Raw genomic sequence first — 19,376 nt, forward strand, 5'->3', positions numbered from 1 at the left:
TCCAGGGTGGGGGTCAGAGACGATGTCATCTACATAATGTAATCTATATAATGTGTTGCAGTTCTTTTTGTTTCACTGTAAACACTGTGTTGATGAGTACATGCATACAATAAGCATTCTGTCAGCACACGAAGAAAGAAGTTGTAAAAACAGAGTCCCTTATTTTGCTGCTAATTCAGGTTCACATTACTAAAAGTAGGAAGACCAAGAATGGAAGACAAAATAAAACATTTGAGAGGAAGATAGAAACAGCCTGGGGTGGATGAATCTAGGGAGGAGGAGAAGAGGAAGAAGAGGTCGTGTCTTAGTCGTCCGTGTCTTTAACGGTGTTGTCATCTAGGAGGACGTGCCAGCGCTCGATCTTCTTGTCTTTGTTCTTCAGACATTCGTACCAGTGCTTCAGACATTCCCCCTTGGCTGTGATGCCCAGCTGGCACCCTCCTGAAGGGGAGAAGGTTTTTACTTTGAAGTCAGCTTTAAAAGTGCACAATATAGTTAGCTAAACATTGAAAGTACATTCATTCTGCCATCGTTACTGAACTCCCCAATGAAATAGTTGGATTTCTCAACTGACCAATGAAAATGCTGGATTTGCCCCATGTCAAATTCCCAACTCACCAATGAAATCATTGGATGTTCCCATGTCATAGTCCCAGACTGAGATGTCCAGGCTCTTCTTGGCCAGCTCACCATGTTTGATCTCATAGCTGAACTCCTGCAACACAACATCAGCCATCACACTCCATGCTCAGTGCAAAGACCCAGACCGCCATTACACTCTGTATTAATAAAACAATGGCCTGGAACCTGGTATTGTGTTGTTATTGATATATATGAGGGGACATTAACCTCGTTGAACTCTGGGTTCAGCGTCTTCTTTTTTATCTGAGTCTTGTTCTTGGCTTTCTTCCCCATGTCTGGTTTCAGGAAGCTGCAGGTCACAATCACAGGAGAGAGAATCAATCCACATTCAATCAACCAACCAATCAATCTAGCCATCCGTCCATCCACCCGTCCATCCGTCCATCAAATGTTTAGGGCTGCAGGACAGGGTCATAGAAGAGGAAGGTGAACATCAGCAATCAAGATAGTTATATAATATATATATATATATACAGTGGGGAGAACAGGTACTTGATACACTGCAGATTTTGCAGGTTTTCCTACTTCCAAAGCATGTAGAGGTCTGTAATTTTTATCATAGGTACACTTCAACTGTGAGAGACGGAATCTAAAACAAAAATCCAGAGAATCACATTGTATGACTTTTAAGTAATTAATTTGCGTCTGGCACTGCAGGATTTGAGTCCCTGGCGGTGTAGTGTGTTACTGATGGTAGGCTTTTGTTACTTTGGTCCCAGCTCTCTGCAGGTCATTCACTAGGTCCCCCTGTGTGGTTCTGGGATTTTTGCTCACCGTTCTTGTGATCATTTTGACCCCACAGGGTGAGATCTTGCGTGGAGCCCCAGATCGAGGGAGATTATCAGTGGTCGTGTATGTCTTCCATTTCCTAATAATTGCTCCCACAGTTGATTTCTTCAAACCAAGCTGCTTACCTATTGCAGATTCAGTCTTCCCAGCCTGGTGCAGGTCTACAATTTTGTTTCTGGTGTCCTTTGACAGCTCTTTGGTCTTGGCCATAGTGGAGTTTGGAGTGTGACTGTTTGAGGTTGTGGACAGGTGTCTTTTATACTGATAACAAGTTCAAACAGGTGCCATTAATACAGTGGAGGACAGAGGAGCCTCTTAAAGAAGAAGTTACAGGTCTGTGAGAGCCAGACATCTTGCTTGTTTGTAGGTAACCAAATACTTATTTTCCACCATAATTTGCAAATAAATTCATAAAAAATCCTACAATGTGATTTTCAGATTTTTTCTCTCATTTTGTCTGTCATAGTTGAAGTGTACCTATGATGAAAATTACAGGCCTCTCTCATCTTTTTAAGTGGGGGAACTTGCACAATTAGTGGCTGACTAAATACTTGTTTGCCCCACTGTACAGACAGACAGACAGACAGACAGACAGACAGACAGACAGACAGACAGGCAGGCAGGCAGGCAGGCAGGCAGGCAGGCAGGCAGACAGACAGACAGACAGACAGACAGACAGACAGACAGACAGACAGACAGACAGACAGACAGACAGACAGACAGACAGACAGTGTAGCTAGATTAATAGAACACATACATCTTGACGAAGGGGTCTGAGTATCCATTAGAGTCCATAGCTGCCAGGTGAGCACATCGCACCACTCCCACTATCAGACGACCCTGCTGGGTACTGTAGGTTAGAGAGACCAGGATACGACCCCTCTCCTCTGCATCCTCCTTTACCTGTAGGACACACACACACACACAGAAATGTACGCACACACGCACAGACAAGAAGATTTGCAAGTGGATTTACATCCACTACGAGAACATTTTTCTCATATAGATTAACATATCAAAGATTTATGAGATGTACAGTATATATAATCCATGCATGTACTGTACAGTGCATTTTATTCTAAAATGGATGAAATTGTTTTTTTCCCTCATCAATCTACACTCAATACCCAATAATGACAAAGCAAAAACAGGTTTAGAAATGTTTGTGTTCCTCAGTATTTGGGGAGTTTCTCCCATTCTTCTCTGCAGATCCTCTCAAGCTCTGTCAGGTTGGATGGGGAGTGTCGCTGCACAGCTATTTTCAGGTCTCTCCAAAGATGTTTGATCGGGTTCAAGTCCGGGCTCTGGCTGGGCCACTCAAGGACATTCAGAGACTTGTCCCGAAGCCACTCCTGCGTTGTCTTGGCTGTGTGCTTTGGGTTGTTGGAAGGTGAACCTTCGCCCCAGTCTGAGGTCCTGAGCGCACTAGAGCAGGTTTTCATCAAGGATCTCTCTGTATTTGCTCCACTCATCTTTCCCTTGATCCTGACTAATCTCCCAGTCTCTGCTGCTGAAAAACATCCCTACAGCAAGATGGTGCCAGGTTTCCTCCAGACGTGATGCTTGGCATTCAGGCCAAAGAGTTCAATCTTGGTTTCATCATATCATCATATCTTGTTTCTCATGGTCTGAGAGTCCTTTAGGTGCCTTTTGGCAAACTCCAAGTGGGCTGTCATGTACCTTTTACTGAGGAGTGGCTTCCGTCTGGCCACTCTACCATAAAGGCCTTAGTGGTGGAGTGCTGCAGAGATGGTTGCCCTTCTGGAAGGTTCTCCCATCTCCACAGAGGAACTCTGGAGCTCTGTCAGAGTGACCATCGTGTTCTTGGTCACCTCCCTGATCAAGGCTGTTCTCCCCTGATTGCTCAGTTTGGCCAGGTGGCGAGTTTATTTAATATTGAGGAATATTTCCCTTTCCCTGGTCATAGGAGTAACAACATGAATGAGGCAGAAATAATTCAGTGCGTCTTGAGTTTCGCCATCAGCTGGAAGACTGTGTCCCCTTTTCTCAGCGGAGGGAGGGAGAGTAGAGGGATGGTGAGTTGGGTGAGAGGCAGCCTCACTGATGTCCCCTCCCATCAGATGGAGTCCAATAAAATAAACTAATTATTATGCTCACTCAGCTGTACCTCACAAGTAATACAACAAATGATCTATTACCAGTGTGACCATATACTGAAAATGAGAAGAGCAACATTGGCAGGGCAATTAAAGCATAGCTAATGTGCAGTGGTGATGCATTGGGCCTATAGCCTACTGGACAAACCTCATTTTGCTCCAGAACTGTTTTAATAGGTTAATAGGTTCATGTTGCGCCAGCTTCTGTTTTTTATTTATTTTTTATTTTAAATCTGAGTGGTAGATCTCAGCTTTCTTTTGGACTCTTGACTCAGAAAAGCTTGGTGACCACTGGACTAGGGAGTTTTTTTTTAGGTTAAAATAAACGGAGTAGTGCTAAGCACAGGCAAAATCCCAGGGGAAAACCTGGTTCAGTCTGATTACCAACAGACACTGGGAGACAAATGCACCTTTCAGTCGGACAATAACCTAAAACACAAGGCCTAATATACACTGGAGTTGCTTACTGAGAAGACATTGCATGTTCCTGTGTGGCCTAGTTAAAGTTTGGACTTAAATTGGCTTGAAAATCTATTGCAATACTTGAAAATGGCTATCTAGCAATGATTAACAGCCATCTTGACAGAGCTTGAATAATTTTTTAAAACAATAACGTGCGAATATTGTACAATCCAGGTGTGCAAAAGCTCTTAGAGAGCGTTGCCAAAGGTGATTCTAACGTGTTGACTCAGGGGTGTGAATACGTACTGTATGTAAATGAGATATTTCTCTATTTCATTTTCAATCAACATGTTTTGACTTTGTAATTATGGGGCATTGTGTATAGATGGGTGAGAATATGTGTTTATTTAATCCATTGTGATTTTAGGCTGTAACACAACAAAATGTGGAATAAGTCAATGGGTATGAATACTTTCTAATTGGCACTGTACGTGATGTCATCTGAGTTATGTAATGTGTGGCCAACTCTGGGTGCGAGATATTCTGACAGTAAAACTAATTTCCTTTGGGAATATAGAACAGGGCCACAGGTCACAGTAGAAACAGAGATGAATATTATAAAGGCGGCTGGTGGCATCTTAACTGGGGAGGACGGGTTCATAATAATGGAATGAATGGAACGGTATTGACACATCACACACATGGTTTCCTTGTGTTTGATACCATTCGATTCACTTCAATCCAGTCACTATTATGAGCCGTCCTCCCCTCAACAGCCTCCTATCCTTGAAAGGTATTTATCTTGTGGAGACAACAATAGATAGCAAGGCAAGGAAGCCTAACGGGTGCAGAAAAAGTTCCTACTAAACACAATGGAAATGAATAATACATGTGATGTCAGCATTCATCTACAATTTTGTAAATCTTAGGCGTGAACGTGAAGTGTGAATCCTGAGTGTAAATCCTGTCTCAGGCGAGTCCTACCTCCTCCTCGTAGAGAGCCATGCCCCGGGCTGAGCCTCCTGTTCCTGCCTTCTTCACCTGGGAGAGGGGGGGAGCAAAGGGGGAGAGTGGGGGTGAAATGGGGTGGGGGTGCCCTCACAGACACACACTGTTGTAGTTCCTACCTGGACCACCCTCTCTAGATACACACTGTTGTAGTTCCTACCTGGACCATCCTCTCTAGACACACACTGTTGTAGTTCCTACCTGGACCACCCTCACAGACACACACTGTTGTAGTTCCTACCTGGACCACCCTCACAGACACACACTGTTGTAGTTCCTACCTGGACCACCCTCTCTAGATACACACTGTTGTAGTTCCTACCTGGACCACCCTCACAGACACACACTGTTGTAGTTCCTACCTGGACCACCCTCTCTAGACACACACTGTTGTAGTTCCTACCTGGACCACCCTCTCCAGACACACACTGTTGTAGTTCCTACCTGGACCACCCTCTCTAGACACACACTGTTGTAGTTCCTACCTGGACCACCCTCTCTAGACACACACTGTTGTAGTTCCTACCTGGACCACCCTCTCTAGATACACACTGTTGTAGTTCCTACCTGGACCACCCTCTCTAGACACACACTGTTGTAGTTCCTACCTGGACCACCCTCTCCAGACACACACTGTTGTAGTTTCTACCTGGACCACCCTCTCTAGATACACACTGTTGTAGTTCCTACCTGGACCACCCTCTCTAGATACACACTGTTGTAGTTCCTACCTGGACCACCCTCTCTAGACACACACTGTTGTAGTTCCTACCTGGACCACCCTCTCTAGATACACACTGTTGTAGTTCCTACCTGGACCACCCTCTCTAGACACACACTGTTGTAGTTCCTACCTGGACCACCCTCTCTAGACACACACTGTTGTAGTTCCTACCTGGACCACCCTCTCTAGATACACACTGTTGTAGTTCCTACCTGGACCACCCTCACAGACACACACTGTTGTAGTTCCTACCTGGACCACCCTCTCTAGACACACACTGTTGTAGTTCCTACCTGGACCACCCTCTCCAGACACACACTGTTGTAGTTCCTACCTGGACCACCCTCTCTAGACACACACTGTTGTAGTTCCTACCTGGACCACCCTCTCTAGACACACACTGTTGTAGTTCCTACCTGGACCACCCTCTCTAGATACACACTGTTGTAGTTCCTACCTGGACCACCCTCTCTAGACACACACTGTTGTAGTTCCTACCTGGACCACCCTCTCCAGACACACACTGTTGTAGTTTCTACCTGGACCACCCTCTCTAGACACACACTGTTGTAGTTCCTACCTGGACCACCCTCTCTAGACACACACTGTTGTAGTTCCTACCTGGACCACCCTCTCTAGATACACACTGTTGTAGTTCCTACCTGGACCACCCTCTCTAGATACACACTGTTGTAGTTCCTACCTGGACCACCCTCTCTAGACACACACTGTTGTAGTTCCTACCTGGACCACCCTCTCTAGATACACACTGTTGTAGTTCCTACCTGGACCACCCTCTCTAGACACACACTGTTGTAGTTCCTACCTGGACCACCCTCTCTAGACACACACTGTTGTAGTTCCTACCTGGACCACCCTCTCTAGACACACACTGTTGTAGTTCCTACCTGGACCACCCTCTCTAGACACACACTGTTGTAGTTCCTACCTGGACCACCCTCTCTAGACACACACTGTTGTAGTTCCTACCTGGACCACCCTCTCTAGACACACACTGTTGTAGTTCCTACCTGGACCACCCTCTCTAGACACACACTGTTGTAGTTCCTACCTGGACCACCCTCTCTAGACACACACTGTTGTAGTTCCTACCTGGACCACCCTCTCTAGACACACACTGTTGTAGTTCCTACCTGGACCACCCTCTCTAGACACACACTGTTGTAGTTCCTACCTGGACCACCCTCTCTAGACACACACTGTTGAAGTTCCTACCTGGACCACCCTCTCTAGACACACACTGTTGTAGTTCCTACCTGGACCACCCTCTCTAGACACACACTGTTGTAGTTCCTACCTGGACCACCCTCTCCAGACACACACTGTTGTAGTTCCTACCTGGACCACCCTCTCTAGACACACACTGTTGTAGTTCCTACCTGGACCACCCTCTCTAGACACACACTGTTGTAGTTCCTACCTGGACCACCCTCTCTAGACACACACACTGTTGTAGTTCCTACCTGGACCACCCTCTCTAGACACACACTGTTGTAGTTCCTACCTGGACCACCCTCTCTAGACACACACTGTTGTAGTTCCTACCTGGACCACCCTCTCTAGACACACACTGTTGTAGTTCCTACCTGGACCACCCTCTCTAGACACACACTGTTGTAGTTCCTACCTGGACCACCCTCTCCAGACACACACTGTTGTAGTTCCTACCTGGACCACCCTCTCTAGACACACACTGTTGTAGTTCCTACCTGGACCACCCTCTCTAGACACACACTGTTGTAGTTCCTACCTGGACCACCCTCTCTAGACACACACTGTTGTAGTTCCTACCTGGACCACCCTCTCCAGACACACACTGTTGTAGTTCCTACCTGGACCACCCTCTCTAGACACACACTGTTGTAGTTTCTACCTGGACCACCCTCTCTAGACACACACTGTTGTAGTTCCTACCTGGACCACCCTCTCTAGACACACACTGTTGTAGTTCCTACCTGGACCACCCTCTCTAGACACACACTGTTGTAGTTCCTACCTGGACCACCCTCTCTAGACACACACTGTTGAAGTTCCTACCTGGACCACCCTCTCTAGACACACACTGTTGTAGTTCCTACCTGGACCACCCTCTCTAGACACACACTGTTGTAGTTCCTACCTGGACCACCCTCTCTAGATACACACTGTTGTAGTTCCTACCTGGACCACCCTCTCCAGACACACACTGTAGTTCTTCTTCTGGTTGGCTTTGAGTTTCTTCAGAGCAACACGCGTCTCTCCGATGAACTCATTGTGCCCAAACTTGTCCATATCACTCACTGACAGCCTGGAAGAAGGAAGAGGAGTTCTATTCTCTTCTTTTTTTTTATTTTTTTTTACCACGTTTTGTATCATCACCAAAGAGTTTTTATTCTCTTGGTTCCCTTTAGCCCTGGGAAATCTAACTGATGTAAATGGAGAGCCAGGGAACTAAACTAGGCCAATATCAACGTAAACGTTTTCATTTCAGATGACCCAGTGGGTGACACACATACAGAGGTGTTATGTGGTATGGGCGAGCCTGCCTGTATTTACCGTAGCGTTTTGCGCTGCATGTCGTCGTCAGTGATACCGTGGTACACCAGAGTCTCATTCCACACTGGGTTCAGAGTGCCCTTCAGTGTCTTAGTACGCAGCTTGTTAGACTGTGGAGACGGGGAGAGAGGAGAGGGGGGAACAGGGAGAGGGGGGAACAGGGAGAGGGGGGCAGGGGAAGAAATAGAGCAGAAGACAGGGAGACAGATGGAGAGGGAGAGAGAGAGACAGAGAGACCCCACAGAGCCCCACGACAGCAACACAATTAGTCCCAACCAAAATAATGAGAAAACAAAAAGATGATTACTTGACACATTGGAAAGAATTAACAAGAAAACTGAGCAAACTGGAATGCTATTTGGCCCTAAACAGAGAATACACAGTGGCAGAGTATCTGGCCACTGTGACTGACCCAAAATGAAGGAATGTACAGACTCAGTGAGCAAAGCCTTGTTATTGATAAAGGCCGACTATTTGCACATCATTACAACACTGTATATAGACATAATATGACAATTGAAATGTCTTTATTCTCTTGGAACTTCTGTGAGTGATACAAGTCTGTGTCAACAGGCAGCAGAAACAGGCCTACTACAACCAGAAGTGTTGGAAGTTACCTTACTGGCTCCAGGTAAGAGGTGCAGCTTGACGTAAGGGTCTGCTAGGCCATTAGAATCCATCGGCTTTAGGCCCTGAGAGAGAGAGAGAGAGAGAGAGAGAGAGAGAGAGAGAGAGAGAGAGAGAGAGAGAGAGAGAGAGAGAGAGAGAGAGAGAGAGAGAGAGAGAGAGAGAGAGAGAGAGAGAGAGAGAGAGAGAGAGAGCAGGAGATTAGAAATAGAGAATATCAACCTAAAGATGAACCATTCAGGCATGTCACTGAAGCTAGCGGTGTGTGTGTATACCTTGGCTTTGACTATATTGCAGTGCAGCGCGTTGTTCTCCTGTTCATAATGCAGAGTGAACTCCAGTAACCCCAGGGTGGCTGATGCGGACAGAACAAAAGAACATCATGCTCAGATTGGTTCCCACAACCAACACACACACACACACAGAGAGAGAGAGAGACAGAGACAGAGACAGAGAGACAGAGAGAGAGAGAGAGAGAGAGACAGAGAGAGAGAGACAGAGAGAGAGAGACAGAGAGAGAGAGAGAGCGAGAGAGAGAGAGAGAGAGAGAGAGAGAGAGAGAGACATTGTGTATGTATATATATATGTATGTATATATATGTATATGTGTATATATATGTATATGTATATATATATATATATATGTATATATGTATATATATATATATATATATATATATATATATATATATATATATATATATATAATATGACATTTGTAATGTCTTTACTGTTTTGAAACTGTTGTATGTGTAATGTTTACTGTTAATTTTTGTTGTTTTTCACTTTATATATTCACTTTGTATGTTGTCTACCTCACTTGCTTTGGCAATGTTAACACATGTTTCCCATGCCAATAAAGCCCTTGAATTGAATTGAAATTGAATTGAGAGAGCGAGAGAGAGAGAGAGAGAGAGAGAGAGAGAGAGAGAGAGAGAGAGAGAGAGAGAGAGCGAGAGAGAGAGAGAGCGAGAGAGAGACAGAGAGACAGAAAGACAGAGAGACAGAGAGAGAGAATAACAGAACAGAGAGGAAGCGTGTATGTGTGTGCATTAGAATATGTGTTTCATATGGTTGGTCTACAATGTCCCTACTTGGGAACCAAATTTCCCAGTGGGCTAATAAAGACTGATGGTGACTGTATGCACACGGTATGTAGAGGGTCGTGCTTAGTGACAAGGTAGAGGAAGTCATCAAATGTCTGAAGTGACTGAAATCAATAAAAAGGAACATGTGTTATCGAAGGACACACTTACTGGATTCATCAGAGTCATATTCGTTGTCATCGTCCTCGACAGGAGCGGGGGCTGGGCGTGCTGCCAGGGTGGGTTTGGGGGCAGGAGTGGGTTTCTCCTCCCTGACTGGAGTTGGGGCTCTATCCTCCCTCTGGTGAGGGTGTCTGCTCTCCTCGGGCGCATGGGCTGAGGTAGAGAAATGCCGCTATTTAGTCAGTCTCAAGTAGTGAGTAGAAGGGATTATGCATCTGAGCGGTTGGTGGTAACAGGTAGGTAAACAAAACCAAAGCAGTTATTATCCATTGACTGCTTTTAGGGTGGGTAAGGAAAAACATGTCATTTTGTCATTTGGGCGAGCTGACCCTACAATCGTACCCTGTGGTGTGACTGAGTCAGCTGGAGCTGGCGTGTTCTCTCTCCCCCTGGCTGTGGGAGGTCTGGAGCCTAACTTAGACTGGTTCTTCACCATCTCTTCCTGCACAGCAACGCCCCCTAGTGTCTGAGCAGAGCTATACCCCTCTGGGTCCTGTTGCTCTGAGCTGGAGTACGGGGGCTCATCGGTGGGCTCTGAGACAAGATCGGAGAGAGGAAGATGACATGTTGAAATACCCAACAAGCTTTTGCATGTACCTCTCATGCAAATCCAACGAGTCGTGAAATCTTAATGCTTGTTTCCACTGCTCACCTTGGTTCTCTGTGTTGGAGCAGCAGTCACCCTGCTGCTCCTGCTGCTCTGTGCAGTTCTTTGCACCAGCGTCTGGCTGGTAGATGGGCTGGATCTGGGTACGGGCATCGGGCTGGGTACTGGGCTGGTGATGGGTGGGGTTCAGGGTACGGGGGCTCTCTCTACCTGTCCCTCTGGGCCTGGAGATGGGCAGGGGAGCAGGGAGGACCTTCTGGGGTTGGCCCTTAAAGAACCACGCTCCAGAACGCTTCAACATCTAGACATGGAGAGAGAGATGGAGAGACAGAGAGAAAGAGAGGGAGAGGAAGAGATGTAGAGAGAGGGGAGGGGGGAGACAGAGAAAGAGAACATTTAATGGAGAGAGCGAGATTGAGATGGAGTGAGAGAGGAGGGGTAGCGTGCTTAGCAGATGAGTTATCTCACATTGGACTGACAGGTAGGGCCATTTAATTAAAGGTTCCCCGGGGAGCGGTTTCACCGAACACAGGGTCAGCACTAAACAATACTGTGAAACGGGGTGACTAAGCCAACCCAAAAAATAAAGTGCGAGTGTGATTAAGTCTGAACAGCTGAACCCTTCTCTCCCCCATACATTTTGATTGTGATGGGACAAACAAACACAGTCTTTTCTAATTATTTATTAACAAGAAGGCGTATTCGTGGAGTATACATTAAAACGACATTTGTTTTGCTCTTCAACCTATAGTTTATCTATCATTCCACCCCTCCTTTCCTCTCTCCATCTCTCTCTCTCTCTATTTCCCCCTCCTCTCTCACCTCTTTGTGCTCGCTGCAGATCCTACAGACCCACACAGGACATGACGACCGGCTGTTGTTCTGAATCCCACACTTACTGCACATATGCTGCGAGCAGAAACACACACATACACACACTACCTTAAACCAGAGTTATTTTTATGATACACTCATAGAAGAAAAGGTGCTATCTAGAACCTGAAAGGGTTCTTCGGCTCTACCAATAGGAGAACCCTTTGAAGAACCCTTTTTTGCTTCCAGGTAGAACCCTATTGGGTTCCGTGTAGAACCCTTTCCCCCGGAGGGTTAAACATGGAAGCCAAAAGAGTTCTACCTGGAACCAAAAGGGTTCTCCTATGGGGACAGCTAAAGAAGCCTTTTGGAACCCCTTTTTTCTCTGAGAGTGTAGGACAAATGTAGGCACAGTTTGGGAGCTAGACAAAGAGAGCGACAGAAAGGATTTAGGAGCACATACCAGACTACTGACAGAATCAGCTCTGCTCAAAGCAACATGAAGTAGTAAGTCGAACAAAAGAAGACGAGAAACCACAGAGACCTACAGGACATGGACCTCTGATAACGGTCCAGACTCTCTACATAGCTCTATTATGTGTGCTAGTTACCTTCTTGCAGTGGGAACAGAGTACGGAGTTGACTCCCTGCTGGCCAAACGTCTCTCCACACAGCAGACAGTGAGAGTGACCATCTCCACATGCTGTCTTCTTCATACTGTCCAACCTAGTGGCAAAACGCCTGCAGAACACACACACACACACACACACACACACACACACACACACACACACACACACACACACACACACACACACACACACACACACACACACACACACACACACACACACACACACACACACACACACACACACACACACACACACACACACACAGTAAATACACGCAACACACATCAGACTGCCAGACTCACCATCTGGCCATGCTGTCTTTTGTCCAGACAGGTCACCAACCACATAGAGTGGAGAGATCAAACACACACACACAGTTTTGTCTCTTTCTCATTTTTGCCCCCCTCTCTCTCTCTCTCTCTCTCTGTCTCACCCGATCCTCTCCTGCTCCATGGCCTCCATGGTCTCAGCCCGAGCCAGAACACTGTTGATGATCTCCTTCTCTTCGTCTGTTAGCTCCACTTCCTGAGGACCTCCTCCTCCATGGCCTCCACTGTGCCGGTGCATCCTGCTGACTGACCTGACAGACAGAGACAGGACACACACTTACAACGTCATACACACACATCAGGAGAGACACACAGACGCACAGACACTTACAGACCTAACGTGCACAAATCCGAGGACAAACACACATCAGAGGACACGGCACACTCAAATGTGGAAAAGTCAACTGTCGCCTCTGGAGTGATGTGTACACTAGGTTCAATACTACCGAGTAGTACTCAGGGCTCAATACCCCGCTACTAGTAACTGAACATGCCTCTAGATGTTTTCACTGAACAGGCAACAGAGGCACACAACATTATCATCGGCTAGATTAGAACACTGTCGCGTAGGATACAGCAGGGGACCCCTCGCAGCAGGGGACCCCCCGCCGACCCCTCGCAGTTTGGGAACTATTGCTTTATATCAATGTTTCTCAATCCTGGCCCTACCACTACACACCTGATTCAAGTCAAAGGCTTGATGAGGAGTTGATTAGTTGAAGGAAGTGTGTGAGTGGTACAGTAGGGCAAAAACAAAAATGGTACCCTTTGGGTCCCAGGACCAGGATTGAGAAACTGTGCATTAGAACAGTGTATTTCAGCATTTGCTGTGGGTCACCAGGACCAGGGTTGACAAACAGGGGTCTAAACGACTATTGAGCAGACAGGACTGGTGCTACCCTGGTTTTGAACTGAAGAACTGCTGTACCAAATGTCTTGGGCTGGGAGAGGTAACAGAAATTAGTGGTAGGTGGGTACTTTGCTTCTGTAATAGTTGGGGAAACATTGGTACTGAACCCTGACCTGTTCACCGGACGTGCTGTTTCGACCCCCCTCCCCTTCTCCCCTCTCTCTGCCGCACCTGCTGTCTCAACCTTTGAATGCTTGGCTATGAAAAGCCAACTGACATTTACTCCTGAGGTGTTGACCTGTTGCACCCTCTACAACCACTGTGATTATTATTTGACCCTGCTGGTCATCAATGAATGTTTGAACATTTTGAAGAACGATTTGGCCTTAATGGTCACGTAAGTCTTATACTCTCCACCCAGCACAGCCAGAAGAGGACTGGCCAGCCCTCAGAGCCTGGTTCCTCTCCACCCAGCACAGCCAGAAGAGGACTGGCCAGCCCTCAGAGCCTGGTTCCTCTCCACTCAGCACAGCCAGAAGAGGACTGGCCACCCCTCAGAGCCTGGTTCCTCTCCACTCAGCACAGCCAGAAGAGGACTGGCCACCCCTCAGAGCCTGGTTCCTCTCCACCCAGAAGAGGACTGGCCACCCCTCAGAGCCTGGTTCCTCTCCACTCAGCACAGCCAGAAGAGGACTGGCCACCCCTCAGAGCCTGGTTCCTCTCCACCCAGAAGAGGACTGGCCACCCCTCAGAGCCTGGTTCCTCTCCACTCAGCACAGCCAGAAGAGGACTGGCCAGCCCTCAGAGCCTGGTTCCTCTCCACTCAGCACAGCCAGAAGAGGACTGGCCAGCCCTCAGAGCCTGGTTCCTCTCTAGGTCTCTTCCTAGGTTCCTGTCTTTGTAGGGAGTTGTTCCTTGCCACCGTGCTTCTACATCTGCATTTCTTGCACTTTGGGGTTTTAGGCTGGGTATTTGTATAAACACTTTGTGACAACTGCTGATGTTAAAAGGGCTTTATAAATACATTTGATTGAATGATTGATACGGTGTGTGTTCATTTAAGTATACAGGATATCTACAATATAGCCATCAGCATAACTGATATCAAAGCATCACCAAGCTGTTTGCCCTGCCTCTTTTCCACTTTGTTAGCTCTCTCTCAATTCAATTTAAGGGCTTTTATTGGCATGGGAAACATATCTCTCTCTTTCTCCCCCCCCCATCTCTCTCTCCAGCCCTTTCTGTCCTTTCATAATGTTCTCTCCCTGATGATTGGAAATGTCAGGGGTTGCCGTGACAGCGGGCAGTTTGGCAACCTGACTGATTCCTGTCACCGTGTGTGTGTGTGTGTGTGTGTGTGTGTGTGTGTGTGTGTGTGTGTGTGTGTGTGTGTGTGTGTGTGTGTGTGTGTGTGTGTGTGTGTGCGTGTGTGTGTGTGTGTGTGACATTGGTGGGTTGAGGCTGAAGTGGGGGGGATGTTCTACAATGGCATGAGACTGACCTCATCTCTCACACACATTGTAAGACATCACATAAAACCAAAATATTGCCCACTAATACAGGACTAGTAAAAGGCCCAGTGCACTTCTTCTGTGAATACCTTTTTTTCATTCTGATTTTTCAGCTTCCCTGCTTCCTGTGGCTTTTTATGGGTCAAGACACCCATATCACTCGTGTAGCCTATTATACTCAAAGAACCAACTTTGTGGAGCACACACACACACAAAAGTAGTGCACTGGGCCTTTTACTAGTCCTGTATTAGTGGGCAATATTTTGGTTTTATGTGATGTCTTACAATGTGTGTGAGAGATGAGGTCAGTCTCATGCCATTGTAGAACGTCCCCCCCCCCCCCCACTTCAGCCTCAACCCACCAATGTCACACACACACACACACACACACACACACACACACACACACACACACACACACACACACACACACACACACACACACACACACACACACACACACACTATTGAGTCGGGCTGTTTGAAGTGGTGTTGTAAATCAATGGTCTAGATCAGTGTAAAGGGGTGGGGACAGAATGGTTATCTGATTCCTAATGTCGTCCACTGAGAGGGAGGACATGCGACAGTTGAACATGATGTAATTCTCAAACACACACACACACACACACACAGTGTGCAGGGATAACGGGGCTAAGATCAAAGCCAGAGACGTGACTGAAGGGAGTTAGTCAGTAGGATGACACGCAAGGAAATATGATGTTAATATATATATATATATATATATTTATTTAGATCAGTGTGTGTGTGTGTTGGTATGTTAGAGGTTGATGGGAACTCTTCTCCTCTGACACACCACTACAAGTAAACTTGTCACTGTAAGGACTTCTGTTAAATTAACACTTTACAGGGCTGGGTGATACAGGGACTTGTGTGCGTGCTAGTGCATGTGTGTCTGTGTGCGTCTGTGTGTGCACGTGCACTTGTGTGTGTTCACGCGCAGTGTGTGTGTGCGCGATTGCCTGCATGCATGCTCGTGCATATGCATACTCATGATTTAAGGTAATCTGAATCAGGAAGTACCTGCAGGGGAATGAAATAGCACAGGAGGATAGCATCCCTTCTAACACCCTGAGAGAACAGACCAGTCATGAAGAGCACTGGACTGAACCTGCACCATAAAATCAAAGACCTCTGCCCTCCTCTAGCTCACGCCAACACACACACACGAGCGAACGCACACACACAGACGCCAGGAGGAAGTTACAGTAGGCAAGTCTTTCATCTCGGGAAGAAGATTGAAAGCTGTACGTAGAGTCCATTTGAAATAACATTTCTGTTCGATTTTTTTTTCTCTTTCCAAAAATAAAAAATAAATGTACGTTTTCAGTTCGCATCTGGTTTGAGTCTGATTTTAATGAGCCAGGTGGTTTTATAACAATATACTGTGTGTATGTTTGTCTTTGTGTGTGTGGTGTGTGTGTGGGTGTTTGTTTGTGTGTGTATGTGCATCTATCTGTCCTCAAGCTGGTCTGTCCTCTGCAGCTGCTGTCACAGACACACAGGGCACAAGCAACACCCACACACAGCACCCGTAACACACACGGCATAAGCAACACCCACACACAGTGAGCTGAGAGAGAGGACCTGTCACTGTGCATCTATCGACTGACACTGTCCCAGGGAAAAGCATGCACGCACACACACAAATACACACACACACACAGCCCAAGGAACTGCAGTCTAACTGCAAACTGAAGTGAAGTAAAAGAAAGCGGAGGCATTTTAGCTCCACGAGACAGTGTGGGTTGACTAAGGACAATTGCTGTTCCCTGGGCTGTGTGTGTGTGTGTATTTGTGTGTGTTACACTTATGTATGTCTGTATGTGTGTGTGTATTTGTATGAGCGTGTGTGTGTTTGTGCTTGTTTGTGCTTGTTTGTATTTGTGTGTGTGTGTGTGTGTGTGTGTGTGTGTGTGTGTGTGTGTGTGTGTGTGTGTGTGTGTGTGTGTGTGTGTGTGTGTGTGTGTGTGTGTGTGTGTGTGTGTGTATTTGTGTGTGTGTGTGTGTGTGTGTGTGTGTGTGTGTGTGTGTGTGTGTGTGTGTGTGTGTGTGTGTGTGTGTGTGTGTGTGTGTGTGTGTGTGTGTGTGTGTGTGTGTGTGTGTGTGTGTGTGTGTGTGTGTGTGTGTGTGTGTGTGTGTGTGTGTCATGCCAGGGGCTAGCTAGGTCTGGCAGACTGTGTCATCCTCCTGTGTTATCCTGTCATGGAAAAAGGCCTTTCCCTCTTGTTTCTTTACGTTTCACGCTAGAAATACTGTAGAACTCTAATTACATTGAATAAATTCAAAGACAAATGCCATGGAAATGGGACGACAAACCCTTTTCCGTGTCCTAATTTGCATAATGTAGGATTTCATCCATAAACATCTGTAGCTATTCATCATTGCCTACATGGGTGAGGCTGTCGTTTTGTCTAGACCTGGGTTCAAATACTATTCAGGTTATTTCAATTACTTTCAAAGACATTTGGAAGTAAGAACTTCAATATATTTTCTTTGAAAACACAAGGAGTTGAATATTGGAATGTATATTCAAGTGTATATTCAAATAGAAATATTTAAATATTTCATATTTTTGAATCCAGGTATGTTTGGAATTTGAAATAATGTATTTGGAAATAAGTATTTTGTATACATGTTTCTTTTAGTAAGCTTTAATAGAAAATTACTATTTGATTTGGGCCAGATTATTTGAAAATACTAAAATACACAAAAAAACAAGTAATTACGTCTGCTACAATAGCCCATCTGTGACAAGGACTGACCAGCTGTGCATTCCGAGATGCCGTTATGCACAACACTGTTGTACTGTGCTGTTATTTGCCTGTTTGTGGCCCGCGTGTTAGATTGCACAATTCTTGCCATTCTCCTTCGACCTGTCTCATGAACAAGCTGTTTTCGCCCACAGGACTGCTGCTGACTGGATGTCTTTTTGTTTGTCGCCCCATTCTCGGTGAACCCTAGACACTGTTGTGCATGAAAAACCCAGGAGGTTTCCGAGATACTGGAACCGGCACGCCTGTCACCGACAATCATACCATGCTCAAAGTTGCTTAGGTCACTCGTTTTGTCAAGTCTAACATTCAATCGAACAGTAACTGAATGTCTCGAAGCCTGTCTGCCTGCTTTATTTAGCAAGCCACGGCCACGTGACTCAGGGTGTGCAGGAGCCATCCACTTTCGTGAACGGTACCTAATAATATATACAGTGTATTCGGGAAAGTATTCAGACCCCTGGACTTTTCCCACATTTTGTTACGTTACATACAGCCTTATTCTAAAATGGATTTTAAAAAATTAATAGACATCAATCCACATACAATACCCCATAATGACAAAGCAAAAACTGATTTATTAAAAATAAAAAAACAGAAATACCTTATTTAAGTAAGTCTTCATACCCTTTGCTATGAGACTCGAAATTGAGCTCAGGTGCATCCTGTTTCCATTGATCATCTTTTAGATGAGTACACTTGTGGTAAATTCAATTGATTGAAACGTTTGTGGTCATACGCACGTCCTTAAAAACATTGGGATAATAAAGACTAGTAAAGAACAACAAGGCCCGCAAGTACTAGCATAGACAAAGAAGGCCCGCATACTGTTAAAGCTCCCAATTCACCGCTTTATTGACAACGTTTCCATCCGAAAGGGATCTTCGTCAGGTCAAACAAACAAACTGACAGATCACATCACAAAATATATAACATTTCACCTCACATGACCATTGCGGACATGACGCACGGTGGGTGCAAAAGCAATTTGTGCATCTCTAATAATTGAATAACAATGAGATGGGTACATGTAAACACAGCAAAAAAAAGTATCGTCCTCCCAACTGCTGTCAACTGCTTTTCTTTTCAGAAAACTTAACATGTGTAAATATTGTATGAACATAACAAGATTCAACAACTGAGACAAACTGAACAAGTTCCACAGACATGTGACTAACAGAAATTGAATAATGTGTCCCTGAACAAAAGGGGGGTCAAAATCAAAAGTGACAGTCAGTATCTGGTGTGGCCACCAGCTGCATTAAGTACTACAGTGCATCTCCTCCTCATGGTCTGCACCAGATTTGTTCTGCTGTGAGATGTTACCCCACTCTTCCACCTAGGCACCTGCAAGTTCCCGGACATTTCTGGGGGGAATGGCCCTAGCCCTCACCCTCCGATCCAACAGGTCCCAGACATGCTCAATGGGATTGAGATCCAGGCTCTTCGCTGGCCATGGCAGAACACTGACAAATCGCGCACAGATCGAGCAGTATGGCTGGTGGCATTCTCAAGCTGGAGGGTCATGTCAGGACGAGCCTGCAGGAAGGGTACCACATGAGGGAGGAGGATGTCTTCCCTGTATCTCATCATTGAGATTGCCTGCAATGACAACATGTTCAGTCCGATGATGCTGTGACACACCGCCCCAGACCATGACGGACCCTCCACCTCCAAATCGATCCCGCTCCAGAGTTCAGGCCTCG

At 46.1% G+C, this 19,376-nt stretch overlaps 1 protein-coding gene across 2 annotated transcripts in view; it reads right to left on the minus strand.

Moving 5' to 3' along the window:
• Positions 1-296: 296 nt before the first annotated feature.
• The window catches only part of LOC118388122 (rabphilin-3A-like), a 41,534-nt gene continuing 22,454 nt past the window's right edge, over positions 297-19,376 (minus strand). For both annotated transcript variants that reach the window (XM_052525857.1, XM_052525856.1), the window contains exons 2-16: positions 12,622-12,768; positions 12,165-12,294; positions 11,563-11,649; positions 10,786-11,041; positions 10,476-10,667; positions 10,122-10,286; positions 9,141-9,220; positions 8,856-8,930; positions 8,239-8,348; positions 7,864-7,990; positions 4,935-4,991; positions 2,189-2,334; positions 850-931; positions 619-715; positions 297-441 (exon numbers count right to left, since the gene is read on the minus strand). In XM_052525857.1, coding sequence (XP_052381817.1) covers positions 305-441; positions 619-715; positions 850-931; positions 2,189-2,334; positions 4,935-4,991; positions 7,864-7,990; positions 8,239-8,348; positions 8,856-8,930; positions 9,141-9,220; positions 10,122-10,286; positions 10,476-10,667; positions 10,786-11,041; positions 11,563-11,649; positions 12,165-12,294; positions 12,622-12,755 — 1,875 coding nt within the window. In that variant the 5' untranslated portion in view covers positions 12,756-12,768 and the 3' untranslated portion in view covers positions 297-304. The remainder of the gene's footprint in view (positions 442-618; positions 716-849; positions 932-2,188; positions 2,335-4,934; positions 4,992-7,863; positions 7,991-8,238; positions 8,349-8,855; positions 8,931-9,140; positions 9,221-10,121; positions 10,287-10,475; positions 10,668-10,785; positions 11,042-11,562; positions 11,650-12,164; positions 12,295-12,621; positions 12,769-19,376) is intronic.

Source organism: Oncorhynchus keta, chromosome 9, assembly GCF_023373465.1.
Source record: "Oncorhynchus keta strain PuntledgeMale-10-30-2019 chromosome 9, Oket_V2, whole genome shotgun sequence".
Taxonomy (NCBI): Eukaryota; Metazoa; Chordata; class Actinopteri; order Salmoniformes; family Salmonidae; genus Oncorhynchus; species Oncorhynchus keta.